The following is a 21,990-nucleotide window of genomic DNA, read 5'->3' as shown; positions in this document are numbered from 1 at the left end:
TGAGAGAAAGAGAGGACATGTTTGTAAGCATGTGAATGAGAGTCTGTGTGTGAGAGAAAAAGACAGCATGTATTTATGTGATTGAAAGCCTGTGTGTGTGTAAGCGTGAAAAGATAGACAGCATGTGTGTAAATGTGTAATTAAGAGCCTATATAAGTGAGAGAGAAAAAACATTTGTATATGTGAGTGACTGAGAGCATGTGTGTATAGGTGTGTCATTGAGAGCCAGTGTGAGAGAGAGCGCTGGTATGTGACTGAGAGAGGAGAAAGTTCCAAGCAAACCACCCCACCTCCTGCTAATTCAGAACAATCTCAGGACACCTGGATATCAAACGTTCCCAGGTATGCAGAGCAAAAAAAATTTTGTATCCTTATTATTTTTCATTACTGGATCTTTGTGTCTGCTATTTTGAAATATTTTGTTGGTATCTGGAAATGTTTTATATGAGTTTTTAATTATTGGATATTCCACTCATCAGCTGTTTCGAAATATGTTCTTTTTGTTAGTACAGTTTTACTGCTGATGATTTTATATTTCTTGATTTGTTTTATAAGGATGTGTGATGTTTCTTTTTTCCTTTGTTACACTGCATACAGAGACTCTGGCTTGTTGCAGTTTCCAATTCAGTTTTTGTCTGCATGCTTCTTGTTATGCGTTTTGGTCTCTTTATTCTATGTTAGGTGAGGGACAGCACGTGATTCAGGTGAGGTTTTCTGCTGGCGTGTAGTTTCTGTGTAGGACTCTATAGCAGCCTGACTTGGTCCGTTTTCCAAATAGGAGATGTATTGGTGTCTTAAGGCCTGGTGTAATATTTTCAGAGACTTATTGTACTTTAAAAGTGTGATCTTACATAAAATGCACACATTTACTTGTATTTAGTTTTAAACATATTGTATGGCTCTCATGGAATTACATTTTAAAATATGTGGCGTTTATGGCTCTCTCAGCCAAAAAGGTTCCTGACCCCTGCTTTAAGGGATGGATCCTTACTATCACTCAAAATAGTAATACCTCCCATTGCGGGAAGTTTTGTTTTTTTTAAAGAATAGTGAGGCCTAGTCAGCCTGACACAAAGATTACACTTTAGGTCCTCTGCCCAAGCCCAAGTGATATTACTATAGCATCTTGCAGCTGGTAAGATTTGAATTGTGGCTTTTAGGGTCAGAATGGTGCTGTGATGCCTGGCCTATAAAGATGCGGCACAAGAGAGAGAATATTTCAAAGATCACATATTAAAGCTTCATAGTGTCATTGTTAATACTGAGGTATTTAAATTTTTCGAAGGCTTTTCTATAGTAAACAGAATTTTCAAAGTTCTATTTTGAAAGTGCAGCTTCAGTGCTTTTGTAGGCAGGATTTACTGCTGGCCTGATGCAGCAAGAAATATCCAGTGCTAGGGGTTCAAACAGCCTTTAATTCCTGGAATAGAGGTGGATGGTGGTGGATTTGGATTGATTACTCGCCTTTCCAAACCAGAGCTCAAGGTGGGTTACGTTTCAAGTGCTTTAGATATTTTCCTGCCCCAGGGGGCCTACCATATAAGGGTCTCATTTACTAGCCTCAAAATGGGAGAAAAGCTTTAGTAAATCAGGTTCTACGTTTGTACCTGAGGCTATGGAGGACGAAGTGACTTGAAGAGCATCAATGGGGGAAGCCAAAGTTGAATTCTGGCTTCCCTGATTCTCAGCCTGTTGCTCTTATTACTAGACTGTATGCAAAAGGGTCTTGGCAAGAAATAAAACTGTCAGGGGTTTTCAACTCCAGTCCTCAAGGGTAACAAACAGGTTTGGTTTTCAGGTTAAATGAAATATGCTAATTAATCTTGTTCTTAGACCATATGTATACAAATATATCTGAATATTTATTTTGGATAGTCTGAAACCAAATTTGTTTGCGGCCATTGCTGAGAACCACTGTACAAGGTGTATAAAATTAACTAGTCTGCAAAAGTTCTTGGTTCATTTGTATTTCCTTGTAGGAAATAATCGTCTTACTTTTATTAAGCTCTTCCTTGGAACTACTGCACAATCTAATTTTGTGCCTGCTGGAGACATTTTGGTTATGTTTTTTTGTTTATAAATATGGCCATTTTTATTAACTCTTCTACCTGCAGGAATCATTACTCTGGAGGATCTCATTTCTGTCTTGCCCTTTGGAGGTACATTTGATTTGCTTGCATTAAAAGGGTCAACACTAAAAGCAGCATTTGAGCACAGTGTGCACAGATATGGATCAGGAACTGGAGAATTTCTGCAGGTTGGGGGTAAGTTACATTTTATGCATTGATATATTTGATCTTGGCTGATTAATATCAGTAAATCTATTGGTTTTCAGCATTTAGGTTCTGCAGTTGACCTCAAGTGATTGTAGTAAATAAAACTATTTACTGTTTAACGGTTTTTATTGGCTTTTAGAAAATATAATAACAATGAACAATTAACAAACAGGAGGAGAGAGGTTGGTTCTGACTCTCATCCCCAACAGCCCATACAAGAATACAGCAATCGCCTTCCCCCTCCCCCACTTTTTCTTCTTATTTACCCTCACAAGTATTTTATCAGGTCCACCCTAACATCACCCCTGGTGCCACCCCTTTTTTCTGCATAAAGGGAGTAATTTTGAGAGGGGTTTATAAGTGGGTAAATCCATTTACCCAAGGAAGTCCCTTTGAAAATTGCCACTTTAAAAGTCCTGGGATAAGGATAAACTGTGGATGCTAGGACTCTAATGACAATCCTGCATAAAGGTGGCCTACATGCAATGGTCATTGTGCCACAAACTGGGGTAAATGGGGGATTCATTTTCTGCATGGGCGACAGAGCAACTACCTCTTCAGGGATAGTGATGCTCTCCTCTTCCAGGGACAGGTTCTGAAAAGAAACCCTAAAAATACCTTACCCCTCCATAGTCTGCCAGGTTACCACTCCTGCTAACCATCCAACATTGTGGTTCAAAACCAAATACAACATGAACTTCGCCACATGCAATGTATACACACTGATAGACAATGACTCAAAACCAAAGAGGCACACTACCTGCTAGGAAGGATGTTCAAGAAATATCATATGGACATTGCAGTGGACAATACATTGAATTTCTCAGTTCAATATGCCATGCCAGTCAAAAATCAAATACAATGTTGGAAATGATCCAAAAACAGAAGTAAAATAAAATGGAAAATATATGTATCAAATCATGGTGTGACCACACCTTGAGTACTGTGTGCAGTTCTAGTTGCACCATCTCAGAAAAGACATAGTGGAAATAGAGAAGTGCATCAAAAATGATAAAGGTGATGGAATAACACTTCTAAAATGAGTGGGTACACAGGTTAGGGCTCTTCAGCTTGGAAAAGAGCTGGATAAAAGGGGACATGATAGAAATTTATGAAATCATTAGTGGGGTGAAAAGGATAAATAAAGGATGGTAATTTGGCATATATGTTATATATATTTAAACCCCTGCTTCTTTTCTCTGATCCAAGTTATATTACTCCCTTGTTTTATTGTAACTGCATTCCTTAGCCTTCTCTTGTTTAATGTTTTTTACTACTATTACTATTATTTTATTATTATTACTTAGATCAATGTTATTTATTGCCTTTTGTTCCCTATCTACTTGTTAATTGTAAACCGACATGATGCGATATTTATCGCGAATGCCGGTATAGAAAAACTTAAAATAAATAAATAAATAAAATTTATATTTTCAAATAATAAAACAAGGGGACACTCCGTGAAACTAGCAATCAACAGATTTAAAACAAATCATAGAAAATACTTTTTCACTTGGCACACAATGAAGCTATAGAATCTGTGGCTAGAAGACATGGTGACTAGCATAGTGGGGTTTAAAAGAAGTTTAGACAAGTTCCTCGAGGAAAAGTCCATAAAATATTATCCAATTAGATTAGAAACATAGCAACATGACAGCAGAAAAAAATCATATGGCCTATCCAGTCTGTACATCCACACTAACTATTAAGCTCTATAGCCCCTACCACTCCTTCAAAGATCCAATGCGCTTGTTCCATGAGATTTCTGAAAGCTGTTGCTATCCCTGGGAATGAGTAATGGGAAATCAATCTATTTTTTGGGATCTGCTGGCTATTTGCGACCCAGACTGGCCACTGTTAGAAACAGGATATTGGGCTTGATGGACCTTGGTCTGATTCAGCATGGCATTTCTTATGTTCAGTACTGAGTAAAACGCTGCTCTCAGAGGAGTCAAGTCTTAGTAGAGGTGGTGCCGGCTACACATTCTACGGGATAAGGAAATCTTAACGTGAACCAAGAACATCTAGAGTGGGCATTACCATTCCTACATCATAAATCGCGTATCCAACCCGTGGCACCTAATAGCGCCCTCAACATGCAAATGTTGATGGCCCTATTAGGTATGCGCGCGGGATACAGAAAGTAAAATGTGCAGCCAAGCTGCACATTTTACTTTCAGAAATTAGCGCGTACCCAAAGGTCGGCACCTCCCGCTCTCCTGCGGACTTTACTGAATCGGCCTGAAAATAAGGCTGTGTACTGGAATCAGCTTTCTTCTCTGTTGTCTTCATGATGCTCCTACATCCTCTCCAGGAAATGAATCAGGGTGTTTGTCCAGTACATTGGAGGGTCATTTAACCTGAGACTTCTACAGGCTTGCTCTAAAATGGTGGATATCCAGGTTACCATAGACCTGTTCTCCTAGGCAGCTGGAAACATAGGGCTTACCATCGGCTGAAAAACAAGCAGCCATGTATTAGCCATCTCCATCTAAGGTGTATGTCGAACCTACAGTTTTCTGCAAGGGCACTAAATTTTATACAACTAATAAATTATTTTATCTTGTAAGCACTCTTTTTAATACCGCCACCATTACCAACAAGATTATAAATGCATTGCCAAGGCAAATTTGTCCTGTGGCAGACATCAGTCATCTGCGATATGAGAGAGGGGTGAGACTGCCAATTAAGGTCAAAGTATACTAGGCAGTATTGCTATGCATTTTGGTGTATGGATGTGAGTCCTGGAGCTCTATCACAAAAACCTCAGGCAACTTAAGTAAATCCATCTGCAATATAGGGTGGCAAAATAGGATCTCCATTAGAGAAGTCCTTGAAATGTACCAGATTGCCAGCATCAGATGAATGTTGGTGACAGCTTAGCTTTGGTGGACAGACCATGTCATTCGAATGAAGAACACCAGAATTCACAAAACTGTATGCTGTGGTTAACTAGGAAGGAAGACTGTACCTTAGGTTCGAGAACATCCTTAGTACAGGGCTGGGCAAATGTTTTAGTGCTGTGGACACATTATAATTTATCGACAACAATGTGGGCTGGGGGGGGGGGCGTTTCCCCCTTGGAGCCCCCCCCCCCCCAGCTCCCAGCAGTCTTAACCATCATCATTTTTAGCACCCGAGGAGCCCCTTCAATCATGGATCCCAGCCTCTACCAAAAATCAGCAAAACCTTCAACCCCAAGAGGTACAAGGCATTTTCCCCTGCTAAGACTACCTCACATCAGTCACAAATGCAGAACACAGACAGATCTTCACCTGATCAGAATAAAAAGGCCATAAAGTACACATAGAAAGATGCAGACAAAAAAACCAAACTGGAAACCACTAAAAGCCAGATTCATATGCAGTGCAATAATACAAAACTAGAAATATCACCATTCTTCATAAAACAAAATCAAGAAATATAAAATCAGTCATGATAGTAAACAATACTAATAAAAATATTTCAAAACAGATAAGTAGAACATATAATTAAGAATAAAAAGGATAAAAAATGTCACAATATCCAAAAATCAATTAAATATTTCAAAACAGCAGACATATCAAATAACCAATAATTAAAACTAATAATAAAAATATCCCCCTCTCCATTTCCAGTCACCATGAGATTGTAAACTGATACTTCACGCATATCAAGCATAGCTCTCTGCTTCAACGGCAGGGGAGAAGAAAAACAACCAATAAGGGCTGAATAACATAGTCTGGGTAAAACAAATAAGCATGGGTGTAGCTTGCTTATTGCGGCGGTTACTACCCCTACTACCCCTAACTAATCAAGCTGGATATTTCACTTGGATGCAGCTCCATCACTGCTCTCTACATTAATGGTGGGGGTGGAAGGGAAATAGAACCAAAGAGCTAAGAGAAACAGATAAGTATGAGAAAAAAAAGTATGAAGCTTGCTGGGCAGACTAGATGGGCCGTTTGGTCTTCTTCTGCCGTCATTTCTATGTTTCTATGTAATGGATTAGCGGAGTGGAGGTAGGAGGAGCACATACACTTTCTTCTCCCTCATATACACGTACATGCTTGTACTCACGAACCCTTCTACCCTTTCTTCTCACTCCCTTTGTTCCACTCCCACCCACTTCCTTCTATTTCACCCCTCCATTCCACTTTACTCCTCCACTCCACTTCACTCACCCCCTCAGTCATTCACTCCTTCCCTCTGAATCCCCTTCCTTTCCCTCTGTCATTCTGTCTCCTTCCCTCTGTCACTCACCCCTCCTTCCTGCTTATTCTTTTCCATCTGTCACCCTGTCTCACACCATTCACTCTTTCCTTCCCTCTGTTGTACACCCTCTCCCTCCCCCATTCTTTCTCTTCCCTTCCCCTCCCTCCCTTCTTAGTCACTCTCACCACACTCATCCCCTTTTCTTTCCTTCCCAACCCACCATGTGACCAGTGTTAAGGATTGGGTTGCTGTGTGCAAAATGTTTTGCTTGTGAGCAAATTTTTTGTTACTTTACCCTGTGAGCACTACTTTCTTTAATTCAAAAAGTCTATCAATTTTATGCACACAGCAACATAGTCCTTAGAGGGAATATTGGCCAAGTTCATCATTAAAATAATCGCCTAAGCTACTAACAGCAATTACAAAAAAAATGTGTATGGAAGAATATTTTCTGCAAGAACATTTAAAACTGCTTTCTGCATGCAAGTGAAATTAATAATGAACAAACGTCTGTTTAAAATAGAAATGAGGAAGAGATGACCATAATGCCATAAAAGCTAGTGATAAGTACCATCGTTTTCATACAGACAGACCCTCACCAAATACAAAACAGAAAGACCATAAAGTATAAATAGAAACCTACCAACAAAAACTGTACTGGAATGTTTCTGTAACACCACCACTCCCTAACCTCAACCCATCTCCTGAAAACTCACCCTGAATCAAAGTGCCCCCTTACAAAGGTCCATATATAGAGCATCAGACTGAGCCTTACAAAGATTCTCGCTCCTCACTGGTCTCGTGCGCCTAACGAGGAGCTGTAGCAAAGTGGCTGAAGAAAATTTGGAGTTAAGTGCGTCTGTGCTGGCTCCGCCTCTAAAACACCCATGCCCTGCCCCTTTTCCACTTACTTTTTCTGCATGTGCGTACCTCTGTGTACGCGCACCCTTCTTGGCTATTTAAAATTTGCGTAGCTCCCCCGTGGCCCGCTTACGCACATATGTGGCCATTTTTGTTCACACAAGGCTTTAAAATCTACCTCAATATGATTAAACATTTTAATACTTTTTTTTTTTATTATTGTTCTGCTGCAATTGCCTAGAAAACAGACATGTCTGTAAATGGTTAGAAGTTAGCGTGCAAGCATGTAACACAAAAATGTAAAGTTGTTTTTGTTTGTTTTATTAACAGGTTGGTTATTACTAGTTGACATAATAGAAATGTGCTGAAAAATAAGTAATCTCAGAACTTCCTCAGTACAGCTGGTGATGGTTCATGGTATAGCGGACCCTATGGTCACAGTACCAGTAAGATCTGGGTGAGCCCTTAGTTCAGCTGGAGTAGTGCAGGTTAATGTGAGCGGGAGGTTACCGTTCAAATGCAGCCTCTCCCTTTGAGGGGTCTGGAATGGCCCTCCCCCCTGCGAGTCTGTATAGCAGCTCCCTACAGAGAGGTCGTGAGGCAGTCGCTTTAGGTTGCTCAGAGTTAGGAGGCAGAGATGACTTTTTCATGAGTTGTTTTTTCAGGCCCAGTCAGTAGGAGCCAGGCAAGCCCTGCTTTGGTGGTCCTGACCAGGGTCAGGAGAGGTTTCCTCTTCCAGTCCACTCGCTTGTTGGTTGGGATTTTCCCTCTGGGTTTATTTTTTTCAGTTATAAGATATTAAGTGGTAGGTAGGAGCCTTTATTGGACTCATGGCATGAGGAGCCCTGTGCTGGGACACCCAGGGATAAGGAAGACCTGCTCCTGAAGTGGTAGTGACCCATTGTAAGGAGTAACTTCGGCATTAAATTCTATTGAGGACAAAAGAGTTTGAGTTCAAGATCCAGGAGGAAGCCTTGGCTGCCCATCCTTCCTGTTTGCAGCAAAGAGAGCTGCTTGCTTCAAGGGGATTTCTCCCATCAGGGATCCAGAAAGAAGAAATCAAGAGACTGTAAGAGCTAAAGAGATCCTGAAGATCTGCTAACTGTGAGTAAGGGAGATCAAACACCACCACCACCACCCTTGGGGGAGAGAGAAGATTTCCTCTCAGCCATGGACTCTTTACCATTTTTATCAGATTGGAAGGGGATTTTGACCAGTCAAAAGAGACTCTGCCCAGCTGGGAGATCCACTTTACCTAATCCAAGAGAGTGGAAGTTTCCCTGGCCCCGATATGTGAGTCCTGCACAGATAGAGGAAAAGACACTGCAAGAAAATAAAACACGAGAATTCTGTGGTGCTGCAGTTTGAGTTATTGCGCCATTCATCACCGTTGTTTGAACAGTAAAGACTTTAATTCTGGACACTAACACAGTGACTCACGAGTATTTCTTAATATTAACTGCACCCACTTTAAGGACAAGTATCCTCCCCAAGGGAACACAAAGGACAATTTTCTGACTCATCTCTACTTTAACCATTGCAGGATGGGACTGGTTTTCTTATAAGCACTACAAGATGCACACAATAACTATAATCCCTCATATGTATTTTTTTTTTAATTATCAAGTTAACGAAATATAACAAGACCTCCATAAAGTATTTCTTAGTAAGAAAAGCATAAATCAGGCGTTTTTATTATATTTTTGTTAAACTATTTCAATTCTGTTCTTGAGGTATTCTGGCCTACAGTAGTGTAAGTTTCATTAATTTGTGACAGACTAAGGACGATTCTAGACATAAACTTTTCTCATACAATGTCCATATGCCACTATAGCTCCTTTTCTAGATCTTTTTCCCTTCTTCACATGGTTCTTGTTCCCAAATTCATATCTCTCTGCCTTTTGCCAATGAATTATATTCTTAATGTTTTCATTGAAATTAATTTTCTTATAAACAATACAGCTTTGTTCAGAATATCCAAAATTAAGGGTGCAATTGGATCTTGAGCTTCCAATGATAATTCTCAAATAATTGAACCTTTGGTCTCTTGATTTATATCACATCACTAAAATCCCTCAATATGAATTATGAGCGTACTGTGTACCATCTGGACACACTTTATCCTATATATAGGTTACGAAATATCAAGTCAGCACCTTTCTGAGATATAGTTAAGATTTTTGTGTTAATAGTCTATTCCGTTTTGTACATTTTAACATGGAAATGTTTTGACGTGCTAATAGGTAGTGAGCTACTTTGCATATTTTTGCATCTTATTACCTCATTAGCATAGATTTTATGTTAATACTAATGTAGACTGGAAAGGCCAACTGGTCTTTATCTGTCATCGTATACTCTAATTTTGCTATGCAAGCTAGTTTATGTGCATTAAAAGTGATAACACATGCTCATTAGTTGCAATAGATAACGCAGGTATTTAATCCATGTTAATGCTTGTGTTACTGTTTATTTTATTTGCTTATATTCTGCTTTTCCATTTAAAGATCAAAGCAGTTAAAGATGGATTTATATACTTTTATCTAATATTTTACATAATAGGGACTTATCTATATATATTCAATACGCTTGGTGTTGTCTGCAATTAGTGAGGTACACATGCCATACAGTATAATGGCTCTGGCCTTGGCTTGACCGGCATCCATTTTGTTAAATTAGAAGATTGGGGCAGCAGCAGCAGGGGATGGCTCCTGTTCCAGGAAGATCTGTGGACCTGCAAAGGGGTGAGAGTTGGGGTGGTGGGAGGTCCAGGAGGGCCTGGGGCCAGGATGGACCTTAGCTGAAGTGGGTGGAGGGAGAGATACTTTAATTTCATTGACTTTTTCTTGGTTTCTTTTCTTGTTTATTTTTTGGGGTGGTAATAGGAGGGAAAGGGTCAGCGAGGTTGGGTGCAGGGCAGGAGTGGGCTGGATCTGAGCTGGGGGCAGGAATGTGCTGGAGTCAGGTTAGGGATGGGGATCAGAAATGTGCTGGGGCCAGACTGGGTAGAGGAGAAGGGAGTGCTGGGATTGGTCTGGAAATCAGAGTTTGCAGGGGGTTGGGCTGAAGAAGGGGGTCAGCATTGGCTATGACAGTGATGGGGGGGGGGGAAAGAATGCTGAGATCAAGCTGAGGAAGAGGGGGGTTGGAGTGTGCTGGGGGGGGGTCATAGTGTGCTAGGTCAGGAGTGTGCTGAGGTTGACTTAAGGAGAGGGGTTGGGCTGGGTGAGTGAAAAGTGCTGGCATTGGGCAGGGGACAGAATGTGCTGATGTCAGGCTGGGGAGGAAAAAGGGAGAGCTGGATCAGGGCTGGGGTTAGGGTGTGCTGGATCTGGGATGAGGAGCGAGGGTGAGCAGAGTGCTGGGGTCAGGTTGGGAGGGTGGTCAGGAGTGCACTAGGGCCAGGCTGGGCAAGGGGGGAAGAGTGTGCTGTGATTGGGCGGGGGGGGGGGGGGGTGTTAGAGGGCGGGGGGGTGGAGCTGGGGAAGGGGATCAGTGTGTGCTGGAGATAGACGGTACATCAGTTTACGGTACCTACAGACTTTACAGCAATTTTCAAAAGGAAAGTATGCACATAACTTTTCCTTTGAAAATTATCCCTGAAAAACAACTTGCACAAAGTGCAGACAAAAGCAACAAAAAATGATAAAGGGGATGGAACGGCTTCCCTATGAAAAGAGACGACTGAGAAGGGGGACATGATAGAAGTTTAGAAAATCATGAATGGGGTGGATTGGGCAAATAAAGGACAGTAATTTTACCCTTTCAAACAATACTAAAACAAGGAGACACTCCATGAAACTAACAACTAAGGGGTAGATATTCAAAGCTGGCCGGGTAAGTAACTTAGCTGATTAGAACTAAGTTACGAAGTATTTTCAGCGGCACGACAAAGCCACTGAATAATACGCTTATGTGTGCACATTTCACCGGATCAGTCTACCTGGCAAGTTTAGATCTGCTCCATGAGGCATCTAAACTTAGATGTAAACTTATCTGGCTAACTCCAAATATCAGGAGTTAGCCATATAAGTTATAGGCCTAACTTGCTCCACCCTCGATCTGCCCAGTCCATGCCTAACTTTTACCCGTATTAAGGGTCTTATACAGCTGAGCAGTGGCTGCTGAGCGTAGGCACATATTCAGCGGCTGCTACTTAGCCTCATATATCCTGCTTATCCGGCTAAATAGCGCTGAACATGGTTTGAATATCTACCCCTAACAGATTTAAAATAAATCATGGAAAATGATTGTGCACGGAGTGGAAAATTAAGTGTAGAATCTGTTGCCAGAGGATGTGGTCAAGGCAACAGATTCAAGATCAAACGGGCAATTAATGCAAGCATTGTAACTAACAAGCACTTTCAAGTAGACCAGACTTTCAGCAAATAGTAACATTAACATTTACCTTTAAGGAATCCTAGCTGTTGTCTGTTTAATCAAGGAGCATGAAAATGATGTATATGGTGGCCTGCAGCAAAAGGGAGACGACCAGCTGCATAGTGCCTGCTAAAGCTGCCTGGAGGAGGGTTTTCTTCCTTCTGCCTCCCCCAGAAAAGAAGGAAACCCCATCTCTGGTTCCTGTTGTGCTAGGACGCTGCTGACACTGAGGCTTTGCTCCTTTTACTGGCACCATTGTAGGCCTCTTGAAGAAGTGGCTTACGGTAGAGGCGATATGTTCCCAGTGGTATTCTCCCAAAGGTCACCCCTTTGAGAATGAGCCAGTAGGACCTGGTGATAAAACTTCTTCTCAGTTGGTTGCTTGTTAACTAGACTGGCAGTAAAGGTGGCTGTTTTGGGATTTATTTATTTTTTTTATTTATGTGGTTTGTTGGGTAGGAGTGTACGTTTATTTAATTTTGTTATTGTTATGGGAGTTCTAGCTTAGAGTGCATCTTTGGATGTTTTACCATTTTATTTTGTATTGCAGCTGGTCCATAGTAATGATTATATGTATTGCTGTTTATTTAGGGAGAATGTGTTTGGATTTTTTTGAGATATGTTACTGCTTTTTATTCCCCCACTGAGAGTGAGGGTTGTCATCAGCAGTGTTTAGGGATTTTATATGTGATTATTTGTTAATGCATTTTGTTCTGGTATGTTCTATGATTTATGTACTGTGTTTTATTGATGTATTTTGTTTCTAAATTATAAACAGCTTTGGGTCCCATTTTTTTTTGAGGAAGGAAGGGAATATATAAGCCTAAAATAAATAGGAAAAAAGAAATAGTATATATTTTCTTTATTCTTCAGGTATACGGATAGTTTATGACCTTTCCAAAAGTTCGGGAAGCAGAGTTGTCAAACTTGAAGTGCTTTGTACAGAGTGTCGTGTTCCATCTTACGAACCTCTGGAAATGAACAAAGTCTACAAAGTTGTACTTCCTTCTTATATTGCTGCCGGAGGAGATGGGTTTGCTATATTAAAAAATGAAGGCTTAAAGCATGACAGTGGTAAGTATAAGTACAATATCCATACATTATAATGTAATTCATTGTTTACAGCATATCACCCTTTATTTCACTGTAGTATGTCTTATGATACTGTTAACAAAGTCTATTTCATGGTATCTGTGCTTTAGAAGAATATTTCAAGAAGGTTATGAAACCATATATATGGTAGGCCAGCTTTGTTTTGTCTTCTCATCCAGTTTCTCCTCTACATTTACTACCTTCTAAGATGCCTGCCTGTTTTCATCCACGAGCATGACTATGTCTGATAGTCTCCTTTCCTTGGTACTTGTTCTGTTACTTCTGACTTGTCACAGCTTTGGTCCATCCACCACTTTCTGTTTAATATTTTATTTATTGTCCTTTCCTGATACTCTCAAGGGCCATTTAGAAACTTTTACAAGTCGATTATAATCCCACAGTCTGAACAATTTTTCCTCTAAGCACAGAATGAAAGCAAAAACTTTAAGCCTGATTTATACACTTCTGGCTAGTGCTTATATATTGAACAGAGCCGGTCCCAAAACTGTGCCCTGTGGCACTCCACTTAACACCGTTCTCTCTTCCGAGGAGGCTCCATTTACCATTACACACTGTCTCCCGTCAACTAACCAGTTTGCAATCCATTCCATCACTTTGGCACCCACTCCCAAGCTTTTTTGAATTCCTTAATTTCTCCTAGGACAAGCAGGATTACCTCATATGTGGGGTGACATCATCCTATGGAGCCCGGCATGGAAATCTTTTCTCAAAGTTTCTAGAAGCTTTGACCATCACACTGAGCATGCCCAGCCTGCTGCTATCTGCGCGTCCACGTGAGGTCTCCCTTCAGTTTCTTCTTTTCCGTGGTGCAGTGGAGCTCTTCATTTTCTTGTTTTTTCCTTGATAGTTTTCGGGTTATCCTGATTTCCTTGTCTGGTCCCTTTCGCGGTCGGTGCCTCCTCAGTGTGGTAGGTTGTTTGTTACCTTTTTCCAACTTTGCGGTCAATTCCCAACTTCTCTCCTCACAGTGACCACCAGTCATCATCCGCTTGCCGTGTGTTTTTTCTATGGCGTCGACCGGTTTTTGTCAGTGCCCCAATGCCCACGGACCATGTCTATCATGGATCCGCATAAGGTTTGCATCCTCTGACTGGGGGCCTCGCGCAACGTCTGCGGGTGCCGTCTGTGTGACCAGATGACCCCCAAAGGCAGTTGGGCACATCTCGATAAGATGGAGAAACTTTTTGGGCCCCAAAATCCACTCCTTCTACTCCTGTATTGGTTCCATCGATGCCGAGAAGTCGCGGGGTGCCCCTTGACACGCTTCCCTTGCTGTTCCTCTCACCAGTACCTTCAAGGATCACGGGAACAGTGATCGAGCCTCAGTGATTTCACCACTCTCCCGATCATCAGGATCTTCTGCTTCCTTGGCGCAGGGGAAAGACCGGGCCAAGCACAGAGATCCCGCAAGCATCGCCACTGTCCCGGTCCACCCCTCGCCATGCCCAGACCATGCCCCCTGGCCAGCCCCTTTTCAAAGGCCTAGCACTTTGGCACGCAACGGGGGTTACACGCGTGGCCAGGCCCTTCCAAAAATGCGCGCAGGGCCTGGCCACACGCTTAACCCTCATACTTCACGTGCAGGGCTTTTAAAGTTTACTTGAATATGAATAAAGGGACCAAATAATACAATCTACACACACCACCATTTAACTAAAAACAAGATTCTTGTGCAAATGCATCAATATATCAAACCGGAAAATCAGATTTATCTCCCATAAGCACTATTCCAAATCAGAATTAAAAGCCAAAATGTCCAAATTGGAGCGGCCTCGGAAGGAATGGAGGCAGGCTGCACGGCTCGGTGCGCCTGATGTGCAAACAAAAGTACACACGGGCGTAGTTTTTAAAAATCTACCCCTTAATGTTCTTTATATAACTTGCATAGAGGTTCTGAGGTCTTTTTCTGCCTTGAAGAAATATCTTGTGATATATTGGTATATTATGAGGGTCAAATATGTGTAAAGTCCTTTTGGTTTTGGATTTGCAATCTAGAACTTTACACTTAACTGTTTTTGTGTTCCTTTTTATTTTCGCCAGTTGGGCCGGTTGCAGTATGACTGGCAGCTCTTTGTAATGAAGCTAGAAGGGTGCGCTGGTCGCCTCCTGATGCTGTCACCTTCTATAGAGACCTTATTAAGTCTTGTCACATGATTTCCTTCTTGAGGGGATTAATCCACCCCCGCGGGAGACTACCAGAAGAGCCCCTCCTCTATAACCCCTCTCCAGGTGTAGAGATGTTGGAGTCCCCCACAGTATGTGGTCGATTTGCCTCGGATGGAATCACCAAGGTCAGCCACCTTATAAAGGCCGACCGTAATTCATGGGTGTAGCCCGCCAAACTGGCACTACAAACTAGGCTGACAGATTTAACATCCCCAGCTGGGACCATTCGCGCAGTTGCCAACTATGCATGCATGATACCGTCCACCCTACCGGGAGGGGCTCCTCAGGCCGGAGGTCCCTGCCCATCTTCCATCCCCCCTCCTCCGGACCTGCACATAAGCCCCAGCATCCACCCCTATCCCTACCCCATCCCAAAGCCTAACTAGGCTACACAAACTCTCGCCAGTAGCTTTTGAGGCATTGCCACGAAAGAAAATGTACCATCTATTACTCCATAGCATCCATTACCTCGCCTTGGTCTCTCACCCAAATATAACGTGGCGCTCCTTATTGGGAGACAAGGCAAGACCAAGGTGGGAAAGCTTTTATAGCGAACTAACACCTAAGCGCTATGGAGTCCTTTCGTGGCGGATTGTGCATGGGGCAATGTGCACAGGCAGCATGCTCCGAGGCTATTACGGGCATGCCATCCCTGTGCCCGTTTTGCTCCTGTATGGAATCAGTGCAACACATTTTTTTGGAGCAATCCGAGGCTGACTCCTTTCTTGAGCTTTCTTAAGGCTTTACTAATGAAATTCTGGCTTGCTTTTTCGCCACACCTACAGGCCGATACAGTAAAGTCCGCGGGAGAGCGGACGAATGCCCGCTCTCCCGGCGCGCGCACCAGCCCTTCGCCGGTGCACGCGATTCTCCATTTAAATTAGGTGACGCGGTAAAAACGGGGAAAGGAGGAGCTAGGGACACTAGCGCATCACTAGCGCCTCCTTTTTGACAGGAGCGGCGGCTATCAGCGGGTTTGACAGCCGACGCTCAATTTTGCCGGCGTTGGTTCTCGAGCCTGCTGACAGCCACGGGCTCGGAAACTGGATGCCGGCAAAATTGAGCGTCCGGTTTTCGGCCCGACAGCTGCGGGACCTCCGACTTAATATCGCTATGATATTAAGTCGGAGGGTGCACAGAAAAGCAGTTTTTACTGCTTTTCTGTGCACTTTTTACTGCTTTTCTGTGCACTTTCCCGGCGCCGGAAGAAATTGGGTCGGCGCTAATTTCTGAAAGTAAAGGGGCGGATTTTAAAACCCCTGCACGCGTAAATCTGGCAGGATTTATGTGCGCAGTGTGCTCACGCGCCTATTTTGCATAGGCCGCCGGCGCGCGTAAGTCCTGGGGCTTTCAAAACGGGGAGGGAGGGGGCGTGTCCGGGGGCGTTCCTGAAACGACGCGGCGTTTCGGGGGCGTGCCGTGGCGTTTCAGGGGCGGGCCCAGGGGCGTGGTGCCGGCCCAGGGCGTGGTCGAGGCCTCCGGACCACGCCCCCGGGACCAGAGGACGGAGTGGGGCTTTCAGCAGGCGTAACTTTGCCAACAAAGGTAAAGGGGGGGGTTAGATAGGGCTGGGGGGGTGGGTTAGGTAGGGGAAGGTGGGGGGAGGGCGAAGAAAAGTTTCCTCCGAGGCCGCTCCGAAATCGGAGCAGCCTCGGAGGGAACAGGCAGGCCGCGCTGGGCTCGGCGCGCGCAGGTTGCACAAATGTGCACCCCCTTGCGCACGCTGACCCTGGATTTTATAAGATACGCGCGTATCTTATAAAATCTGGTGTACTTTTGGCGCGAACAAAAGTACCGGCACGCGTATTGTTTTAAAATCCGCCCCTAAATGTGCGGCTTGGCTGCACATTTTACTTTCTGTATCCCGCACGCATACCTAATAGGGCCATCAACATGCATTTGCATGTAGAGGGCGATATTAGGTGCCGCGGGATGGACGTGCGTTTTCCTCCCCTTACTGAATAAGGGGTAAGGGAAAACGCGCGTCCCAGAGTAGTCCCAGTACTGTATCGGCCTGCTACTTAGCGATGGGCAACTGATAGGCAAAGCTCCAAAAGAAAGACAGCTGGGCCATCTGGTGAATCTTTTTTTAGCAACAGCCAAGCAAGGCCATAAGATGTACAAGGGAGGAAGAAAGAGCCAATGGAAGAGCAGTCAATTGTGAGCTCTATTTTAAATCAGAGATAAGATCCAGAATTAGAATGGAACACAATTGGGCTGTTGCCAACACCGCCTCAAAAAGCTTCGCACAAAAATGGGCTATTCAGGATGTCCTCTGTTCCGACCCCCCCTCCCCCAACTCATAATTAGATTTTGCACATTTAACCCTCCCCTTCCTTTGTTTTATTTACGATTTTGTTCAGCAGTGGGACCCCTATTCCCAGAGCGGGTTACGTATGATGATTAGCTAAAGGACACCCGTTTGGCTGATACCTTTCTGCCTTCGGGCAGTGTGTAAGAGGAATACTGTACCGCTCCTTCCCTCCCCTAGGGCAGAGAATGTGAACTGCAAGGAAGTGTAATGCCGGACGTAAACTAAGGCAATTAGTTTTTATAGTTGGGCACGTCATTTTGTGTGGCATCCCACGGGATGTGGGGCCACAGCATATACTGCAGTAACTGTTTATTCAGGACACAGAGGTCTCAACTTTTTCGGTCGCTGGCCCCATTTTATGGAACGCCTTACCTGATCCTTTGAGGAAAATCCCCTGTCGAAAGCAGTTTAAAAAGGCTTTGAAAACCCACCTGTTACAAGAAGCATTCAGGGATATGGAACCCCCTAATTAGGAGGTATCCTTAGATATGGTTGCTGATTTAATTCTATATATGACCTTCTGACATCCTAACTTTTATTTTTCATTGTCTTATTTTTTTTTCTTAACTTTTAAGTTTTTTAACCGTATTGGCCATTCTCTTTACTTTTATGTCACCACATTTTCTTTTATTGATCATATTGTACGTTGTATTTTTATTCATACTTTTAGAGTAATATTTTTTATTTATTTTAGATTAGTACATTTATATTTAATTTTAACTTGTTGATTATTTTATAATCATTTTTTGTAAACCGCTTTGGTCAGTATCCTTACTGGTAAAATGGTATATAAATATGTTAAACAAATAAATAAACTTGACTAGGAATATATATATATGGAGAGAGAGAATAAAGATGAAGAGGTTAAATACCCTATGCCTTCTCATAGTATAACAGAGCTGTGTCTCCTTCTTTCTATTTGTCTTTTTCTTTCCATATAGGTGACCTTGACATTGCCATAGTTTCCAACTACATTAATAAAATGGGACAAGTTTATCCAGCGGTGGAAGGGCGAATCCAGTTTTCTTCAGGAAATCCTCTACATGGAAGCCTTAGATTAGCTTATGCAGTGGTGTTTCTAATGCTACTCATGCACTTTTGAAATACATTTGTAAATATATATATATATTTTTTATTTTTTTATTTTTTCTTAAATCATAGATAAGGATTCTAACTGTAATTTTTCTTGAGTAGACATAAACCCAGTGGTTGATATAGAGGGATGAACTATAGTTTGAATTCCACCGTGTGCAGTGTGGTCATTTCTCCTAAGCTTAGCGTGTCCCAAGAGCTGAGATTCTTCTAGCCCAATGTCTTCTAACAGTTTTGTTTTACAGGATGCTCACACGGATTCTGAGATTGATTTGGTCCAAGAGCCTGGTTGATTTACATATTTTGGTAGCCCTGAAATGCAGAGGTTAACGGGGGTGAGATTGGAAAACTACTGTTGTGGTCTAAAAGCCCTTTTTAATCTTGTAAATTCTGGGGATGCTGCCGAGGCAGTGAGGGAGGAGTCATCATTTTAAGGGTAACAGTAGTCTGATTTAGAATCTATTATCAGGGTTCTAGAAGGAGCCCCGGTGAGTGGCTTCTGGCTGCTGCCATAAACAACATAGGAGCAGTGGGTCTATTAAGATAGGGGAAAATCCCCAAGTCGTTGTGGATGAAAGCCCTTGGCACCAGGAAACTCAGTACTGTTTCTGTCTGAGCTGAAAGAAAAAGGAGAAACTGTTGAGCCAAAAAAGGTCTGCACGGTTGTGGACTAATTATCAGCATTTTAATTTAAAAAATGTGCAATTTTTTAAGAATTTATATTTTTTATATTGTAAAAAATGTATATCCAATGCAGAAAGTATAGGCTTTAGACTGAGTAATAAGTTTAAATATCTCTTGAAAATGGTATACATAAATGGTGTTTCTGTACAATTACATTTTTTGTTAAATAAAAGAACTGTTTTTATTTTACAAAATTAACATTCTTTGGATTTTTGGACTCCTGAAGATATATTGTTGCCCTCAGATTGCTTCATGTGTCTACCAAATGCTTATACTCCTCCCCGGTTATGCATCAGAAGTAAAACCTCAGAAATTCAAACTTAAATTATAGTTTATATATAAAAATAAAGCGTCGCCCTCTGTTTAAGTAGTGAAATGCTTCAGTAGCTCCCCTGCAGGGAGACTGGATATGGATGCATACCGGTTGTAGCAGGGGAGTGGGTGACTGTTTTCTCTGGAGGAGAGAGAGAGGTCTGGGAGGAAGAATTGTCATGGAAAAGGCCAGAATGATTCTGCGGGAGGGATGCCAGTGCTCAAGATGAGGAGTATGAGCTTCGGAAACATTAACTCAGAGGCCTGAAAGGGACGTCTGAAGTCTGTGCATAAAAGAATTAGTCATCTCTCCAGAGTCAAATACCTGACCAGGAGCAGGATTCTAAGAAGAGCATCCTTCAGAGATGAAAGGAGTGTGCTTAGGAGCAGCAAACAGGGAAGTGAGCCCAGATACTTTTCCTAAGTATTAGTGAAGCAGGACGAAACGGTGAAAAAGTGCCCCTGAAGTTAATTGCTAGGGTGGAAGGCAAATAGCTGTGGAAGTCCATTAGTTTTCCCAGTCAATAGTGATAAGGAGTCATCCACGGCTTCGGGGGGACCCATGGCTGTCTCTTTTTGTGCCAAAGCCAGGGCTAAGATTACACATTTTCTTGTTTAATAATACATGATGAGAAACCAGAAGTTAAAACATTCACAATTGGTGACTATCTTGTGGCTCCAAGGGACACTGAACTTGTGATCTGGGCTCTGCTTCTGGTTTACTGCCTTGGGTTGTAACATAGTAGAAACCCATACCAGATGGAGGTAGATTAAAAAACTATTCAGTACAAAACTCCTGTTGATGAACTTTGCAAATGAAAACAACCAAGTTGAGAATACCATTTCAGTGTGATTTGACATTTTTGTATGAAATATTTGACTATACACCTTATCACTGACAAAGGGGCTGGCAATGTGGACCATCTGATTGACTCACTATAATGAGATCTCTGAGTTGTAGCCAAACGTTTTTACCAGAAGCTGGTTGTATAAGTTTACTATTGTATATAAAAAAATGTCACTGTATCAGACATAAAATTAGCAGGAAGGTGGCTCACCGTGCTGAATGAATTTTTATACTATTTGTGAATTGATGTTTACGACTCAATAAAGTTCTCCTCCCTGTTTTTCCTTTTTGTGAGTCTATGATTATTATAAATACAATTAAAAAAAAAAAAAAAAAAAAAGGGGGGGGTGGTGGCAGGGCACGGTTAGGCTAATTTCCCAGCTTCCACATCACATAGGTAATTTATGCAAGGTGCAATACATTTATCACACCTGTGCTAATTTTCACTTAGCTGCAAAGCCCGCAGATCCTTGTATCTATTTTTCGAAAGGAAAGAACACATGGATATTTCCACCTGCTTTTTGTGTGGGTATTTATTTTCTATACATTTATAGACTGCTTAGACATACAGTTCAAAGCAGTTTACAATAATCCACACATAAAATAGGAGAAAATAACTGGAAAAAAATATAAAAACAAAAAAAACCCCATAAATATGAACACATCAAACCAAAAAAGACAGATAAAAACCTGTGCCTCAGTACAGAAAAGCCCCAAAACAATTAAGTATTAAGCGTCATCCAGCTCAAATGTTTGTTGAAACAAGTCCTTAAAAGTGTTTTTAAAATGTTTTTATACATGCTGTTAATGTTAAATCATTAGGTAGGACTATTCTACAAACCAGGGCCAGCTGATGAAAAGGCCCGTTCCTCGCTCTCCTCAGGATCAGCGACATTAACCGAAGGGATGGATAACATCCTAGACTGAGAGGAACATAGCATGCATGGCCTTGAAAACAAAACTGGGCCTTTTTTTTTTTAAACCTAATCTCATGCAAAATGCTCCCCCAGGTGCACCTCCCCAAAATGCAGCTAAATGGACTTTGAGCTGCATTGTGAACTGGCAAAGAGCTATTTTTGGACAGCCATTTATCCAAGTAAATAGTGTTGAAGATTTTCCTCCTTGGGTACCTGCATGAAACAGCTCTGAACAATTGCAGTAGTGAGATATCCGATGTGTGGCCTTGGCGATCCTCTATAAAGTCCTTAAAATAAACAGTAGGAAATGTACTGTTTTGCTGGTTCAAGCAGATTGGGGAGAGAGATGACCTGTTACCTAATGAGTTTCACTGGAATTACAGAAATAGAAGAAACTTATTGGATAGGGCCTTATATGTTTTACAATGACACAGTCATGATGCATCTATGTGTCCATTTACTTTAGGTATAAAGAGGTCAGGCATTGCCACACTGATAGTGCCTGTCACCTGGTTTATACAGAATTGTGTTTCGTGTGTTATAAGACTGAGAATAAAACGTATTTGTGAATCATGGATCAGGGATGCCAGATCCAACTGTCTGCACAGTGTTGAGTTTCCATCATAGATTTTCCTTTAGATGAACAGGTACAGCAATGTGACACATAATCCCCTAAATCCATTTTATGATGAACTTGCTGATTCTTCACATGGGGCCAGATTTTAAAATCTATGCCCAATTTTATAACATGCGCCCCCCCCCCCCCCATTACCTTTGTCCTATAAGTTGCGCCTGCCTCCGGGCAGAGGTGTAGATTGTGTGCGCCAGCCAACGGCC

General features: G+C 42.2%; 1 protein-coding gene across 1 annotated transcript in view; it reads left to right on the top strand.

Annotated features, from left to right (window-relative positions):
- NT5E (5'-nucleotidase ecto) overlaps positions 1–20,511 on the top strand; it is a 156,399-nt gene extending 135,888 nt beyond the window's left edge. The window contains exons 7-9 of the mRNA XM_029595490.1: positions 2,115–2,264; positions 12,582–12,782; positions 18,243–20,511. Of these exons, the coding sequence (XP_029451350.1) occupies positions 2,115–2,264; positions 12,582–12,782; positions 18,243–18,403 (512 nt within the window). The 3' untranslated portion in view covers positions 18,404–20,511. The remainder of the gene's footprint in view (positions 1–2,114; positions 2,265–12,581; positions 12,783–18,242) is intronic.
- Positions 20,512–21,990: the final 1,479 nt, after the last annotated feature.

This window comes from Rhinatrema bivittatum, chromosome 3, assembly GCF_901001135.1.
Source record: "Rhinatrema bivittatum chromosome 3, aRhiBiv1.1, whole genome shotgun sequence".
Classification (NCBI taxonomy): Eukaryota; Metazoa; Chordata; class Amphibia; order Gymnophiona; family Rhinatrematidae; genus Rhinatrema; species Rhinatrema bivittatum.
The sequence above is the reverse complement of the archived record's forward strand: the minus strand, read 5'-3'. Positions and strand labels throughout refer to the sequence as shown.